At 31.7% G+C, this 19,075-nt stretch overlaps 1 protein-coding gene across 1 annotated transcript; it reads left to right on the forward strand.

Moving 5' to 3' along the window:
- Positions 1 to 7,642: 7,642 nt before the first annotated feature.
- Positions 7,643 to 17,353, forward strand: LOC143084866 (uncharacterized). The gene is made up of 5 exons (XM_076260922.1): positions 7,643 to 8,106; positions 10,111 to 10,257; positions 11,673 to 11,808; positions 14,966 to 15,163; positions 16,873 to 17,353. The coding sequence occupies exons 1-5, from the start codon at positions 7,667 to 7,669 to the stop codon at positions 17,080 to 17,082; spliced, it is 1,131 nt and encodes a 376-aa protein (XP_076117037.1). The 5' UTR covers positions 7,643 to 7,666; the 3' UTR covers positions 17,083 to 17,353.
- Positions 17,354 to 19,075: the final 1,722 nt, after the last annotated feature.

Below are 19,075 nucleotides of genomic sequence, written 5' to 3' on the forward strand. Positions count from 1 at the left end.
CCTGTTTCGAGCCGAGTACAAATACAGCTGATATTTAAAGACACTAAACAGTTATTGTCTTTATCCTGCAATTAATTTTGTATATTGTTTGTTTTTTGAAAGACACAGAAACTAACATATTTAGCATTTATTTTCGATTTGTAATCCCTTGAGGCCCGCGTAGTAATTTCAAAATATCACATTACACCGAAGACGGGTTCGCAAAAAAAGAATCTCGAATGGTCGACAATAATACATCGCTCAAGGTGAATAATTATCTATTTTAAAACGACTAATTTCAACAGAAAAAAACAAAAAACAAAACATTGTTAAAATTGAAACAGAAGTGTACGAGTTGTCCTACGCTTCAGACTTGACATTCACTGAACATGCATGCTGAAATTGACATGGTTGATTTTGTAACACAATCATACATATTCAACTTTTGAAATCGACAATTGTCATCGTCATTGGAACACAACTGGAATACACATTCTGAGGTCACACAGGTTCAAACAATACTCAGTCCGGCAGTGGGCGGAGCTTTAACGCGATATCTGTATAGTATACAGATACAGCATAGCGATATCTGTAGGGCTGTATCTGTATAGTAAGACACCAAATTGCAGGATAAATATTTAAGAATTGAATGCTTCTTTTTGTAACTTTATTGGGGTGTAAAAGCGTTGACCGAAGTACATTTTGTATGAAGCGCGGAAGCGCTTCATTTTAAAAATGTGCGCTTTATTATGGGACCTCGTGTCATCGTGAATGATAAGTTTTATTGTGTGATACAACTGCTTAAGGAATAACACGTGATGTGCAGTTAGCCAATCAGAATAACGTATTATAATGAAACATACGTCTAATGTAATTATATATATTTATACTGCACTCGTTCTATTTGAGCAGTCAAAATGCGTTGACTTTATATTTCTATGTCATATACAGTCACTGACCCGATATCACTTTTCCTCGTGAATGTTTAAATAGAAATTGCCGAAATAATATTGAATTATTCATACGACCTCTTCAACCTGTTCTTGTTTCAAATGCATACAACGATGCGTGGAACGACTCAACATTGTTTCTTTTGCAATTATCGGAAAAACATATTTAATTTGTTAAAATTTTTTGTTTGCAACCTATAAATCATTATGCTGTATGCTTATGGTTGATATTTAAGTCCATACTCAAACAATTTCGTTCACCATCGCGTGTTGGTCTCCGCGAGCATGATGTGAGGCCTTTTTAAAGGGTATTTCCCCTAATATTTAAATCAAATAAATAACCTTAACGCATTAAACAACAATTGAAAATGTTTTTTTTAGATTGCAGTATAAAGATTCGGCCCGAAACGGCGAAATAGCTCGGCACAGCCTCGCATTTCCCCGTTTCTAAGCCTCATCCTTATATCGTTAATATGTTAAGTCAATGCACTATTATTGTCTATATATATATATGATTCATAAAAAACATTTAGTGTTTTAAATCTCATCTTAAAATACATTAAATTTTGTACTTCTGTTTTCTTATTGTATTGATAACAACAGTTTGTATGGTTTTTGTTGTTGCTCTTTTCCTTTATGAATTGCCTTAGAGAATTGTACATTGTTAGTGCAGATTTTAAGAGTTCACTTTCATTATTAATCTACATTGAAATTTCTAGATCCGCCAGTGTTCATGGATAATATTTTATAGTGCATGGAAAGTCATGATGTACTATAAAAATTAAAAGGCAAAATGAAGATTTTTCACTGGATGAGTATGTGTTGATCGTTTTTTTCACTTTTGTTTCACTTTCAATGTTGAGATTCTTTTCCTTTAATAACTTAACACGCGTAATTTTTTTTATACAGATTAGACCGTTGGATTTCCTGTTTGATTGGTTTTACATTACTAATTTTGGGGCCCTTTATAGCTTGCTGTTCGGTGTGAGCCAAGGCTCCGTGTTGAAGGCCGTACCTTGACCTATAATGGTTTACTTTTATAAACTGTTATTTGGATTGAGAGTTGTCTCATTGGCACTTATACCACATCTTTCTATATCTATATAATCAATCTCTAAGGGGTTAGATTGAAAGTCACATGAAATACGGTTTCAATGAAGTCGAATTATTCACAAGCAGAAAAACGCACAGTAAAACGCATTTCAAAGAGGTCCGAGTCTGATGTTAGAATAGGCGACAGAAAAAAAAATTACAGAAATACCGAATTCCAACATGTCCAAGGAAAATTCGAATTAAAAATCCTTTATCATCTGTCAAAATCAGGTCAAAGGTCAAACACATAAAACGAATGGAAAACAATTGTCATATTCCTGACTTGATACAGGCATTTCCTTATGAATAAACAAAGTGGATTACACCTGACTTAATAACTTAGCTAAATCTCTCACTTGTATGAACATCGCATAAAATTCCATGACAATGTATATCGACAACAATATATGAACAAAACAAACAGACATAATAGGTAAATGTCAAAAATAGGGCTACAGCAGTCAACCTTCGGTTGTTATCTCAATATACAACCGAAATAATTATGTGAACAGAGAAAAACAAAATGGCATATAGAAAAAAGGACATTAGCAAAAATGAAATACAAGAATACTATTAATAGGTAAAAGCAATTGCTGCCATGTAAATGTTTTGTTTTTTTTTAATTTTTCATCCATATATATATATATATAAGAATTTAACCTGACAGGAGTGTTGTCTAGTGAAAAGTAAGAAGGATTTTTAACTTTATATCAATAAAAGACTTTAGCAGAAAGTCATTTTTAATATATTTTATATATATATTTCACAAGGAGACAACACGTTTACCAGGCTAAAGTTGGGGTCAAATATACTTTTGCTGAAACATATAACTCAAAAGGAAATCATTATGGATTATCCCATGATAGTGTTTGTAACTGGGCAATAATTTCCTCTATTGATTTAATTTTTAAAACAATTTTCATAATTAATTTGAATTTAACCATTCAAAACATTTCAACTTCCCAAACGCAAATGTTGAAAGAAATAAGATATCTTTACAAGACATGTAAAAAATTGATTTATATATTTCAGCTTACTAAAAATATTTTCATAATGTAACTATGTCATCATTTCTTAAAACTAAGTCCCAAACATTATTGCTCAGTTGATATGTGTCATCCACATGCGGTACGAGATAACTATAATGTTCATACAATCCCGAAAAGGGGGGTCATAACAGAAAACATGACATTAAATCGTCATTATACGAACAAGAACAAACAGCTCTACGTTGCTTTGATATCTATCAATTTATAGGAAACATTGCGAAAAATAATCTTCAATATTTCACATGATTGTAAAATAAAATTGCAAACACGGTGGCCGGACCGTCGAGTGTCAACAAACGTAGTAGGCTCGTCCACTGGAAAGACGAGGATAATGGTTTCATCATATGTCATGCATACCCAGTTTAGATTATGATATCCAAAAGGTCGTACTTTTTTTTCAATCTATATATGCATCTAGTAAATTCCAAAACTGGCCTTGGCATCTATCTCGTTTGGACGGGTCCATTTTATTTGTAAGGTAATCGATAAATTTTACGGAGTTTATGACAAAACAGGAAACAAACTTATTTGTATGTGTTATTAACAAGGGTTTCGTTCCGCTAAATTTTTTGCGCAAACAAATCAACAAAATATGTCTATTTTTAGATTACCGGTATCATTTGACACTATATATACCTATTTATATAAAATGTGGAGTGATTTTGATTTTACGATAAATTTATGAATGAACCATAATGTTATGAATGAACAACGTCAAGAGCACCTGACCTCTTTCTTAAAGAAACACAAATTTAACATATGAAACCGTATTTGATGAGACATAATTCAGTCAAATTTTTAATACTAAATCAACAACTGAAATGATTCCATATTTTGTTGAAACGTCATAGGCATAAATGCACTTTTTTCACTCGGACTCCAGACCTATGTTTTTTGATAGTCAAACGGTTATCCCCCTAAATACACAAATACATCTACAAGAATAAGTGCTGAACATTTTTAATTCCACTTACGCTTTTCAAAAGTTTCAAGCTGTGTATTGCATTAGAAAACATACACAGGTGTTTAAGAATGACAGACCAGGATCCTGTTTAACAAAATACTATATGGCTTGATCTTGGCGGAGTCTCTGATCTGCGTCACAAAGATGGCATAAAAGTAATTGCTTTAAACAAATGACCACAGCACAACAACATATTAGCGGGATGCAAAAGTACCGAGCCATATCAAAAGGATATTACCCAAAATGGAATACACAGGATAAATAACAGAACACTACAAGAGGGACGAAAGATACCAAAGGGACAGTCAAAGTCATAAATCTAAAACAAACTGACAACGCCATGGCTAAAAATGAAAAAGACAAACAAACAACAGCACACACGACACAATATAGAAAACCAAAGAATAAACAACACGAACCCCACCAAAAACCTAGGCATGGGTGATCTCAGGTGCTCCGGAAGGGTTACCAGATCCTGCTCCACATGTTAACAACAGTTAAGAAGAAACTTAGCAAATTAACGACAATAAGTATAAATTAACAATTAAAGGACTGCAAACAAAAACTGACAACCCAGCACCAGACTTCATTGATTAAGATCTCATGTCTTCATTATATATGAGCTTCATATATTTTATAGATATATATATGCTTATGATTGTTGTTATCCATTATATCAAGGTAATACGTTGAAATCAAGATATTAAAAACATAATTTCGTAGAAATTTATTATCATTCGATTTTTTCTGACTAAATGAGATATTTTATTACATTATCAATGGTTTTTAATGTCAAATATCTCTAGTAAACTCTGCAAGACATAAAAATATTAAAAAATATGAATTTATATGTACTATGTTACATTGGTCAAGCATAGTACAACACCCACATATACTGAAAACAAATGGAAGCTGTTATTCAAGAATTAAAAAAAAATCATCCGCTGTTTTATGACTATGTCTAAATACTAAACTCCACATGGATTCGCCGGCGCGACATTATAAATATATTTTTTTTTGGGGCCGGATCGACTTTACATTTGGGCCGGATCGACGTGGGGCCGGATCGACGTGGGACGGATCGACTTGGGCCGGATCGACGCGAAAGCATGTCGGTATCATTTAAAATTCTACTGTTTGATGGTACACAGTATATACTGGTGTCTGTGTCTTCTTATTCTATACTAAGAATGACTAATATTTTTTTTATTATCTAAAAACCTACAATAATAAACAAAACACGCAACTACAAAAAAAAGCATAGAATAAAAAAAACAAAAAGAAACGAATGAAAAGAAATGAATAGAGTGCACGTGCTAGTACATGTTTGCTATCTAGTACGTATGTAAGCTCTTTGAAACTTTCAATAAACTTATTCTTTAAGGATATCAATGTTGCATGTGAGTAGTTTTTTGGCCATTGTTTTATCGGTACTAAAATTGATTTTGTTTTTGATAAATTAAAATGTAACGAAATATGTAATGCTTTATATTTATGAACACGTATTGTACTACGTCTAGTCGGTGATGATATGCGCACTTATATCATGCTTTTCTTTCGGAAACTGCGAGTTTTCTTATTGTATTTTGTCTTTTCTATTTGTGATTGTAGTGTCATTGGTGCTTACCTGCCGAGTAGGTCATTTCGAGTTTGGTATTTATATTGAGCTGTTGAACAATTTTCGTTTGGTTCCTGTCATTAATAGTTGTCTTTCGCTTATGTTTTGTTACAAATCATTTTGTTTGATTTTTCGTTTAAATTGTTTCACACTTGTTATGTTGGGGTCTATTATATATGACTATACGGTAAGGCTTTTCTTCATGATTGGGAGCGAGAGGGAGAGAGAGAAAGAGGAAAGAGATTTAGTTATAACATATTTTAAAAGCTGAATTAAAGCAAACTTGGTGTTAGACACAACTAAATCATACTTATGAAGTCTTCTCCATAATACAACATAAAATTACAATAAAAAAATTATAGTATAATATAGTGGACATGCATATAAAGTAAACAGATTATAGATTATAATACTACAATGTAGCTTTCAAAGGTAAAAAGAGGAGAGAGAGAAGAAAAAAAAGAGAAAAAGAAAGTTTGAAATGCCATACTAATTCTGTGATGATGACGTGTGTGTTGATGATGACAATGACGTTCCGTGCCAGTAACTATAACTCTCTATCAAGGCATAAGAAATCTGTTTGACATTTTTAGGAAATTTCGAACATGTTAGAAAATTTGAAAGAGATAAATCGTTAGTGCTAATATTTTAATATCAGTTGTCTTTCATTACAGGCTTACGGAAAGTTTCACATACACAAACTAGTTCTACATCGAAAGATCATAAATCAATAGGCAATGCTATCCTTCGTGACTTGTTTCAAAAAAAGTTTCACATGCATCTTTTGTTTTTGTTTTACCTCGTTATTTAAGCTCTGCATGCGACTCCAAAGTATATGCATTCTATTGTTTGTCCTTAACAAACTATTAAAATCCCTTTGACGATGTAACTTCTATTTGATGTTTAACGATCTTGACTACCAACGATGGTCGCGAACGGTGAAATACCGATGGGTGTCCTTAAATTGGTTGTACTTGTTAAGTTCTAAACGTGTTTAGGTTTGACGTGTTTAATTTCTAAACACATGTCTCAATAAGGACATTGAATATTCACATAGGCTTGCATTTAAACGTTTTAGATTAAAAGCGTTTAGGAATGAAACACTAATTTCTAAGCTAAACACAATCCTAAACTTATTGTTAAGCCAAGCATGTTTAAACAAAACGTGTTTATATGAATAGGTTCACCAACAATGTGTTTATGATCTTTATTGACAGTCTACGGTTTAGATCTGTTCATCAGAAGATGTCTAGTATCAGGGAGTATTCATAGATATAAAGTTTTTTGCTGGTACTCTAATAATTTAGTTGTTAAGAACTATTTACAAATCATATACATCATGTAACATTTTCATTTTTAAGTAGTTTTTGTAATAAAAACAAAACCAATATTGTTAGCATATAATCTAATTGTTCTAACAGTACTTCTGTGTACATTCGAAATATGAAAAAAAAAGCTGAAAAGAAGTGAATCGACGCCGGTGGTACTGCACATGGACCCTTAACAGGATTTTTTATCTACTAGACAGCAACCCAATAAATGTTCCTTTACTCTGCATCTAGGGTAGACTTCATCCTATGCTTTCGCTCTAGGACTTGTATAAAAGTTATGCCCATCTAGAATATTTCAAAGATTTATTAGGTATAATAACAAAGGATCACAGACTTTCAGGGAGGGCTGATGTCTAGTTTATTTCCAATACACATGATACAAAGGGGAGTAACACGAATTATTTTTTTTATCAAAAGAACTTGGTAAATTCCGACCAGGTACTTGTACAGTGCGTTTTTAATTAATCAGCTGTATATCCAGTGCAAGTATGATTTAATATTTTAATGATATTGAATAATAATACATAAGATATGAAAATCCCCTACCCGATCGACTGTGTGGTTTAAATTCTATCTGATGGTGTTCCTAAAATGGTAGATTTAGCAGATAACTTATAAATTTAGAACGTGAATTTATCGTTTCTCTCCCCTCTTCCGAGTATACCATTTTGCAGAAATCAAAAATGGGCGATCATTTGTTGATTGTACCTGAATCAAGTTTGCAGCAGCCTACAAGGCCTTTAAGACAACAATTGACATCTAAGGCTTCTTTTGACAATTTAGTGTCACACTGGGACCTAACTAATTTAGAGAGATTAGGTATTTTCTATGCAGTGCAGCCTGTTGACATCAACACACTTCTTGATAAATCGCTGTCTTACAATTCACAAATATCGCATTTGTCACCAAATTTGAAGGCATTTATAACAATTCTAGAACGATTTCTGAATTTTAATGTCAGTTTACCAAGTGATTATTCCGAAGGTGAACGAAGGGAAGATAGACAAGCCCGATGGACAAATGAAATGGAAGCATTAGCCAGGTGCAAAATAGAGGCAGATAAAGTGTATAAATATGAAGAAGTTATTGATAATGAAACGGAAACTGATAATGATTTATTATGGTAAACATTGTAATCTGTAATGTAATCTATGCAATAGTCATTAACAGAACTGACATAAGGCCAGAGACATATAAAATGTATAATAATTTTGGTATTTAGCTAAATTTTGTCGCTGAATGACCTTAGATGTGCATGTACTCTGATCTGTTCTGATGTCAAGCAACAACACAAACAATCACATTTTGTTAGGACTGGAGGTGTATGAACATCATAAAAAATTGATTAGGCCAATTAAAATTAATTGATAGATTTTCATCCCCGCCTGCCCTCTGAAATCGTCCCTCCCCGATTTTTTTTATTTTTAAAATTTACGATTTCTGGAATTTTTTCATTTCCGTTAATACTGGAAACCTTCACTAATTTGGTTTCATTCAAACTTCCTGTTCTAAATTTTGGTTTTCATAGTTCTTGTTTCGAGTACTTTAAAACGATTATGTTGACAAATTCTGCTGCTCAATGATGACAATATCATCTACAGAGAATAGAGATAGATAACCAGAAGGGCATGAAATTTTCGGTTTACAAGTAATACACTGTGTCCAAGAACACAAATAGCGGAAAATTGGAAATTTCTGTCATTAGAAAACCATGGATTTTTATGCCCCACCTACAAAAGTAGAGGGGCATTATGTTTTCTGGTCTGTCCATCCGTCAGTCTTTTCATTCGTTCGTCTGTGCGTCCGTTAGTCCTTTCGTCCCACTTCAGGTTAAAGTTTTTGGTCAAGGTAGATTTTGATGAAGCTGAAGTCCAATCAACTTGAAACTTAGTACACTTGTTGCTTATGATATAACCTTTCTAATTTTAAAGCCAAATAAGACTTTTGATCCCAATTTCATGGTCCACTGAACATAGAAAATGAAAGTGGGAGTTTCAGGTTAAAGTTTTGGTCAAAGTAGTTTTTGATGAAGTTGATGTCCAATGAACTTGAAACTTTGTAGTTTGTACACATGTTCCCTATGGTATAATCTTTCTAATTTTAATGCCAAATTAGATTTTTTACTCAATTTCACAGTCCATTGAACATGGAAAATGATAGTGCGAGTGGGGCATCCGTGTACTTTGGACACATTCTTGTTTTTAACATGTTTAATAAAACATTGACTTTGTGTCAGTAAATTTGGGCTCTGAAAGATTTCAAAAGCGCAAGAATCACGGATCACAATGGTTGAAAAAAACATAACTGGATTGAAGAAACTGACAAAAGCACGAACTTGTTAGATCTATGACTGTATATTGAGTTCAAAAAGTGAACAAACATACACATTGTGTCATAGAAAGCCCTTAGATTTACCCATGTCTATTGTTTCTGTTTAAAAACATCAAATACTCTTAAAAGAGTCATTAAACAACTTCATGTTTTACATTGTAATTATATTTGCTTCAGTCTTGCAAACTTGAGAATCTTAGAAGCACAACCCTACTATTACCAACACTGTTTGAGGTCTCATTTCATTCATAATACATTGCATACCATTGCATTTGCATAATTTTATGGGGACTACAAACCACTGCTTAAAAAGTAGTCCAACTGAATAGAGAATTTCTCCATGATTTTACTGTTTACTGGAGATGGGTTTCTAAAGTAGCAATTGCATGTAGAACAGTCGTTGGCAATCAGAGATATTTATCTAAGAATTTGAAAAATTATGTACGATTCTTTATACATGTTTACACATGCACATCATGTACATGGTATAAGCTAATTATAACACTTGCATATGAAGTTCACGTCGCAAGAAGGTTTCATATTAAATAAAATTTTAAAAATAAAATTATCCCACCCGCCCCCTTTTTTTCAAAACTTTGGATGAAAATCTTCTTATGAATTTTAGTTGGCCTTATTTTGATATTGTAAAAAAAAATGTTATTGAAATGACATTTATATCTTGTATATTATAAGTACTTTTCACATGTTTTACAAATTATGGATATATATGAATATGAAACAAGTCATGAAAGTGACGTGGTAAGATTAAACAAAAATATGTTTTTTATATTTACAGTCTGTTTGATAGTATAATGGCATCCGTGAGAGAGTTTTATGTCGACCTGAAACAATTTATGGTAGACAGCAAACTGAATCGCTGTACAGAAGGGTCATACAGAGAACTCTGCAGAGCATTTTTAAAAACATGTGGACTTGGAACCAGGTAAGATATTGAACATGTAGTCTACTCGTATAAACAAAACTCATGTTTAGGTAATTAAAACAGATGTGAAAATTAGAAAAAATAAATGTTAAAACAGTATGAATGTTTAGTGTGAATATATGACAGGTCTAAGAATGTTTTAAACATAATGTGGAGCACAATCAAATATGTGATATAACATTGTTCATAACCAAAATGAAATATGAAAGTTTGAAATGAAAATTTTTGTTGAGGGGCAAAGGATAGACATGGCCTTTAAATACAGAAACTAAGTCAATTAAATAAAAAATCATTCATATCTTAATTCATATCACGATGGATCAAATTGTATATAAAAATTTTCATCTGATATGAATTTCTTACAAATTGTTTTTTAATATTAAACCTTTTTTTCATGTTAAGCCATTGATTATTTTGGATTGTCTCACTTTGATGGGGTTTAATTGGTTTATTCTCTAACATTGATTATAACCAAATGTGAAGGTTTGAAATGAACAGTTCTTTGGAGTGACGAAGGACAGGCATGGCCTTTTAATATAGAAACTACAAAGACATTGAACAAAAAAATGTGATATAATCATGATAACAGAAAACTAAATCAAGAGTAAAACAGACCTCTCTCACATTGCCCATCATTGTTAGTCTTGCTCATTCAAATTAAATCCCAGAGTTTATAAAGATGTTGATAAATAACTTAAACTCCTTTCCACAGTTTTTTATGTTTTTTTTATTCCCAGGTTTAAGATATCAACAATTTGACCATCTATTAGTTTTGTCCACTCTGTGACCAATATGACCGTGGACAGCTGGTCATGATTAAATCTCTCTTGACTGACTATTATATACATGATATATATATATCTATAAAAAGATATACAAACGCCACAACAATTACAGAATTAATTTATTTCTTGTAAAAAAAAATTAAAATTGCACAATTATTAAACAGCTGCCAATATTAAGACCAATGACATTATTATATTTCATGCATACATGATTAATAGATAAATAAAAATTGAGAATGGAAATGGGGAATGTGCCAAAGAGACAACAACCCCACCATAGAAAAAAACAACAGCAGAAGGTCACCAACAGGTCTTCAATGTAGCGAGAAATTCCCGCACCCGGAGGCGTCCTTCAGCTGGCCCCTAAACAAATATATACTAGTTCAGTGATAATGAATTGGGTATTTTTGCATTATTTGTTTCAGAAAAGATGACACAATTGTATAATTATTTTCGTTACAAATCTATTAAAGGGGGACAATTCAAAGTTATCAATGATTTTACATGGAAAGATGACATACAAACCTTTCAACATGCGTGAATTAACAATACAATACTGAAGACACATAATTTTAATTTTCAATATGAATGAAAGTCTTCAATTAGTTATTCTATAATTATCTTTTATAGGGCTGGAAATGTATTGAACCAAACATTGGAGATTGGAGAGCTGACTGTAAAATCAGTGCCAGACCTTAGATGTTATTTCCATAGTAACAGTTTAGTAGATAATTATCAAGAAGAAACTGTTCTTGTGATAGGAGAGGTAATTGAAATATTTTATTTTGTCAGTAAAGATATTCACTCACATTCAAGTCACAGCGATTTTTCTAACTATTCAAATATGGTTATATTTGAATATTATATTTGTGTGTTACCTCAAAATTAAAAATGACACTGCTGTCATTAATAGAGCATTTTTTACACAACCGCAAAAATTTTTGCAGTCGTATATTGGTATCACGGCGGTGGCGTCGTCGTCAGCGTTGTCCGAAGACGGATGGTTTACGCATAAATAACTTGAGTATTAATAAATAGAAATCAATAAAATTTTAACACAATGTTTATAACTACAAAAGGAAGCATGGGATTGATTTTTTGGTCCCTAAGGTTTAAGAATTAGGGGCCCAACACAAGCATTTATCTAGTGTTGGTACAAAAAGGTGTGTATAAGTATTTCAGTTGTTTTGAAATTGTACCACAATGTTTAATACCATAAGTAGAAGGTTGTGGGTTATGGGGCAAACAGTCCAGTAATAAAGGGCCAACAAGTGGCCAGAAACAAGCATTTTTGTAATTTCAAGACAATTAATTGGAGTTATTTTTCTTTGTCCAGAATGTAGTTTTGTTCCGATGATCGGAATAAGTCGGAAATCATTTGGTTGGGCCTGGCGATGTCGATAATCGATTGGTATTTTGTTCAATCGATTGTCGTTAAAGTTTCTGTTTTTTATATTATCAACTTCCGGTCCGTTTACGGTTTGCGTTTTATATGCGCAGTCAAACAGATAATAACAAAAAATATCACATGTATCAGTCGATGACAATAACAATGTCAAAGATCCTATAATTAAAGACATAACCAATTTCCTTCTTTATAAACGTGAAAAAAGCATTGACTATAAATATTTGCAGATTGATGGAATGTTACTTAAGATTTATAACTTTGTATGAAATACTTTCTTTCAATACAGGTACTTGTTACTTGAGAGCATACAAATCGTTCTGATTTTAGACAGAATAATTTCTTTGCTTCATGAGAATGTGTTGCAAATTGCCTTTTATTAATGTTTTATCCATTTGTAGCATCAAATACGTCATATTTCTTTTCAAATCGCTTGCCAAACATCGTTTATTTTTGTAAATTTTCTGAAATTTGTCTGCCATTTTCTACATTTGAAAATGCCTGTACCAAGTCAGGAAAATGACAGTTCTTTTCCATTCGTTTTAGATACGTTTTGTTATTTGATTTTGCCATGTGATTATGGACTTTCCGAATTGATTTTCCTCTAAGTTCAGTATTTTTGTGTTTTTACTTTTTTATAAATATAAGAATCAGGATTCGGATACGGTTCAACTATGTAATGATTCTGCATTCTTGCAATTATAAGTTCAGACGCACGAATGGCACAATTGACAGAAAATAATGATCACAAAAGTGAAAAAAAGCATTCTACACGAATGAACAGACATTGCCTTTATCCCCTTTGTTTACTGTATATATTATAATGCAAATGCATTGTTTTTTTTTTTTTGTTAATTTTGAATTTCTTAAAGTTCAAAACTTTATATATTTGTTCTTAATTAGAAGCATTCAAATGTTCATACAGCTATGTTATTGAAATTGTTTTGTGAGTTACACCATTGAAATTTAGAAATGTTAGTGTCACTGTTGGTAATTAATGTTGTAATTATGAGATAAAATATGTTCAATTTGAATCTTGATTCTTATTAATTCATTTTTTTAACAGCTAAATAGATAATTATCAAAGGTACCAGGATTATAATTTAGTACGCCAGAATATGAAAAGGAAACAAAAGATCTAATATGAATATATAAACTCTGCAATGATATGGAATATACACATTAGACATGTACAATGAGACTAAATACATGATTTCATTTTAAAAAAAGGGCAAGGTATTATGATGCGATTATAACCGATAGTCGGTTGGTTGCTGTCAACCGATTGTAATAGATAATCGGTTGGTAATTTCAACCGATTATCCAACACTACCAGAATGGTTGTTGAATCACCTAAAACCAATGCTTTATGAAATTTTTGAAAGATGAAGTTATCTTTCTTTGTCCAGAATAGTAGTTGAATCAACTTAAATCAATGCTACATACAATATATTTATGCAATATTTACTTTACTACCAACTGATAAATTAAAGCAGTCTTTACCATTCATTGATTACAAGCACTTTGATTACCATTCTAGGGTTATGCCCTTTACAAATCGAAAATTTGAAGAATTCTTTAGTTTCTGTTCTCTTAACTTAAGTTTGTTTCAACTAAGTTTAATGAAATGTGTATCTAATGCTTATTACCTCTTAGCTCAGTTTAAGTTCAATTTTTGGCATCATCACTTTTACAGTTCTTGAGTTATGTCCTTTTATAACGTTATATGCTAGCGCGGGCATCATATATTAATTTTAACCATGACTGTATGCCATTTTATATTTTAATATTTTATGATGTATTTAAATGAGTAGTAATTGTTGCAAACTCCATTAGAAATTTGAATTGAGATCATTGAATAAAGGAAAGGGGGAGGTGAAAAAAAAGAGGGGGGGGTTCAATTTTTCTCATTTCAGATTTCAGAAATTAAATCTGAATTTCTTCAAATATTTTTTTTTGAGAGGATTAATATTCAACGGCATAGTTAATTGCTCAAAAGCCAAAAAAAAAATTAAGTTAATAAGACCACATTCATTCTGTGTCAGAAACCTATGCTGTATCAACTATTTAATTACAATCCAAATTCAGAGCTGTATTAAGCTTGAATGTTGTGTCCATAATATATAGCCCCAACCGTTCAGGGTTCGACCTCTGCGGTCGTATAAATCTGCGCCCTGAGGAGCATGTGGTTAAATCTTATTTTAAAAGAGTGTGTTACTTGATTGATTTAATCATTAAAACATGATGCTTACAAACAAAATTTGTAATTACTCAAATACTGTACTTTTCAACCATTATCTATTATATAAACAATATACAAAAATTGTGGTATGCAGGTTTTATATTAATTTTTTACAAAAATGTTGTACAAGCCATGAAGATAAGAAGCATAATTCAACTTTTTTTCATGTCTCCTTCTATACATTAAATCCTAAAAGATAAAGAAATTAATACCTTTTGATAGAAGAAAATGGTTGAAAACTGAAGAATTAAAGTAAGTTTTTATCTGAGTTTACAGATAAAACAGTGGAAGAGGAATTGGAAATTACTTCATTCAATGGATTTTAGATCACATCATCTTCAACCTTGTAATGTTCTTGGACCACATGGTGGTCAATTATTACTTGAGACTAACAGTACTTGTTTTAGAATAGGAGTAGATTCAGAACAGCAACCTAGTAGACTGGTGTATGGAGCCATTGTTATTGGTACACAGGTAATTCTAAATTGAAATCAGAGGATCACTTTTTGCTAGACCAACACCCTCTAATGCCTGCATAAAATGTGTTACTTTCTGTGGTAACCTTGGCACTAAGTTTTACTTTTGTGTCCGTGGATCTTAGACACTATATTTTTTTCCTGTGATGCTATAATAATTTTCACTACGCTATAATTATTTTGAGGATGCTATTTGCATATCGCTATCGCAAACCATGCCCTAAATTTTGAACTTTCATATAATTAACGCTTGTGATCATAAAAATTATATTACATGTATCTTATCATTAATTGTAATCCGTTCAAGGCGAACAATTGCGGCAATTTAGAGTGATTAAATAGGTGTTTATTGCCCTTTGAGTGATAACTGTTTGGATACAAATGCCCCTAGCTGACACTAGTAACTTGATTAATACCATGTGGTCCAATCGCAAATTTCAACATGGAGAAAATGTAATTAGAAAATCATAAAACAATTTCGAAATTTATGTTTGAAAAATGAAAATTCAAATATACAAACAATTTATCTTTTTAGGAAATGTTTGGTCGTATAACTTTAAAAAAAAATTACTTTCTTTCACTTCCGGTACTTATGCAGTACTTTGAAAGCGTATATTAAACATGTAACTGAAGTGCATGATTCTTCTTGCAAAATCGCATGTCTCCACTGGGACTCGAACCCAGGACCTCTGTGTTACAAGGCAGCATGTTAACCCACTGAGCTAAAGAAGTACTTCCTTATCTCAACCGCTTATGGCTGACTAAGTATCTACTAAGTTTTCTAAGGGAAGCAATCCTGTCACAAACATTTTAATTTTGTGCTAAATAAGTTTGATACTTCTCTAAAGAGTGATCATAATTGGTTTTAGTAAATGTTTCATTCTTTTAATGCATTAAACATGTTAAAAGCCTCATATTTTTCACAATCCCTTGTCAAACATTGTTTATTTTTGTAAATGATTCTTTGGTCAACATTTTAACATTTGAAAACTACAGATCGGACCAGACCAGTTATGACAAAAATCCGTATTTTTACGATAATACCTACAAATGCCCAAAGGCACAGTAGACGGAAAAATTATCCCAAAAGAAAAAAATACACATTCATGACATTGCACACGCATTAACAGACTATTTGTTAGATCTCCTTGGTAATTTTTTAAGTGCATTGTTTCAATATACGGATTAAACTAGGTTTCTTTGTGTAAAATATATATCATTTTGATAACAAGAAACAACTAGATATTGAGTATTGTATAGATATAGGATATTTAACTGGAACCACACATATATTTTTATTTGGTCTAAGAGGAAAAAATTAATACTGTGACTATAAATGAATATGAAAACATAAACTGGAACAACTGTTAAGGTTATAGGTTAATGGTATTCTCAGTTATGAATTGAACAATATAAACCGATTTAACATAAAGGAAATAGAGCATTGCAGGGACGTGACAAATGATGTATTGAAAATAAAATCAGTTTATTTTTTTATGCCAAATGTGATGGTATCCAAAATTTCTGTGGAGATCACTGTATCCAAAATGTAATCAGTTTAATGAAATCCTGTATTTAAAGTCAATATACACAATTTTCTTAAGATCAACAAAAGGAACTGGTCATAATTAAAAGAATATGGTTTGATACTATTTTTTGTATTTCATATCTTTATTCTGTTGATTCAATGATTGTTTTGTATTTCAGGTTGTTTTTACTGCTCTAGAAATATCTGAACAGCACTTGACTGAAATTGAAGATGTGAAAACCTATAAAGGAAGAATAGAAAATGAAAATAGTATTAGCAATTCGACTATTTCATACACAAGACCTTATGACTATTTGAAAGCTTTGGAAAGATCCTTGATATATGAATCCCTATTGAGGTTTGCTTGTTACCAGAAAGGACTGACATGAGATATGCCTTAATCTAATGGATGCCATACTAACAATAGTTTTAACAATTACTTAAGCATCTTATTTAACTAAAAGAGGATGTTTGTTGGCAGATAATTGCTATCAAGTTAGAAAATACAAAGTGTTTGTGTTCAGCTATGTCCACTTACAGTCACCAGAGTAATGCATGTAATGGAAGCAGTGGTTCTTAATGTCTGTATAAAGGAACAATTGAAGTTAATGCATTGTTTGTTTAAATAAATAAAAGAATTATTTGTTTTCCTATTGTGAATGGCATCTCTTCTAAAGGACAGACATACATATTAATTCCTTCAAATAGTTTTATCATGAAATGGTTCAAATGAAGTAGTTTATGTCCTCAATTTTGTATGCATAGATAGTAAAAATGACTAAAATTATGTGTACAAATGTATATATAAAAGGTAATATGAAGTTTATGTCAATGAAACAGTAATGCAGCAACAAACACCAGAGAAAACAACCCTTCTATTTATCACTCTTTAAAGCATAACCAGTATTTGACTAATTATGAGTAAGTTTGACAGAAACTATCAAAGATATAGTCATAACCATATATGTTTTGAAAGGACAAATACATTTACATAAAAGTAATAAAGACTTGCACTGAAAAAGAGTCTTAACACTCTATTACACTTCTATACTAGCTCCCTGACCACTTAGCCCCTTCTCTAACAATAAAACATTGTATGTTTGAGTTATTTTAGATATTGTACAAAAAACCATGAACTTTATTATAGGTAGATATAGGAAGATGTGGTATGAGTGCCAATGAGACTCTCCATCCATATCACAATTTACAAAAGTAAACCATTATAAGGTATGAATTAAAGATAAAAAAATACATCAAAGATACACTATAATTTTGTATGCCAGAAGTGTGATTCTTCTTCTGACTAGATAATTTAATAAACTTTATTGATATTTGTTCTTCTAGTGCACTTAAATCAAACCTGACAAAAATCAGACACTGAGTGTGAAACTGTTGCTAAATATTTTTTGTGGGCAGTTCAGGCCCCTGTCATACTCTTTTTTTTACAAAATAAAGCATTTGTAACACATACAAGGTTGCATGTTCGTTAAAATTGCTTTTTTTTTAATAGTTTGAGTCACCCTGTGTTTGTATAATAATGTAAAATTGAGAATGGAAATGGGGAATGTGTCAAAGAGACAACAACCCGACCATAGAAAAAACAACAGCAGAAGGTCACCAACAGGTCTTCAATGTAGCGAGAAATTCCCGCACCCGGAGGCGTCCTTCAGCTGGCCCCTAAACAAATATATACTAGTCCAGTGATAATGAACGCCATACTAATTTCCAAATTGTACACAAAGTACATATTAGTTTGTCAATTTAAATTCTGAGCATAAAATGAGAAATCCAGCTGGAAACCAACAAGTTTATTAAAGGGTTTGATTGATTGATTGGTGGTTGCTTTACAATGAGAAGTTAGCAATATCCTTTCACTCTACTTTCCGCTACATAGATGATGTTCTCTCACTAAATAATTCAAAATTTCGTGACTATATTGAACGCATCTATCCCATCGAACTAGAGATAAAGGATACAACAGATGCATTAAGTCGGCCTCATATCTTGACTTACATCTAGAAATTGACACTGAGGGTCGATTGAAAGCAAAACTTTACGACATGATATGATTTTAGCTTTCCAATTGTGAACGTCCCATTTCTTAGTACCAACATTCCAGCATCATCTGCATACTGGGTATATATCTCAGCTTTCGGGTCGATCCGGCCCAAGTAGATCCGTCCTACGTCGATCCAGCCCACATGTAAAGTCGATCCGGCCCCAATACAAAATATATTTATAAGGAATAAAAATAAAGATATATATTAATTGTAATTCATAAATGTTGATGATTTTTATTATAATGTAAAAGGTGTACAGTAAAAAAAAATAAAAAAGGCCTTTGAAAAATATTTTCTTTAAATGAGTATAAAACAACTAGGT

Source organism: Mytilus galloprovincialis, chromosome 8, assembly GCF_965363235.1.
Source record: "Mytilus galloprovincialis chromosome 8, xbMytGall1.hap1.1, whole genome shotgun sequence".
Lineage (NCBI taxonomy): Eukaryota > Metazoa > Mollusca > Bivalvia > Mytilida > Mytilidae > Mytilus > Mytilus galloprovincialis.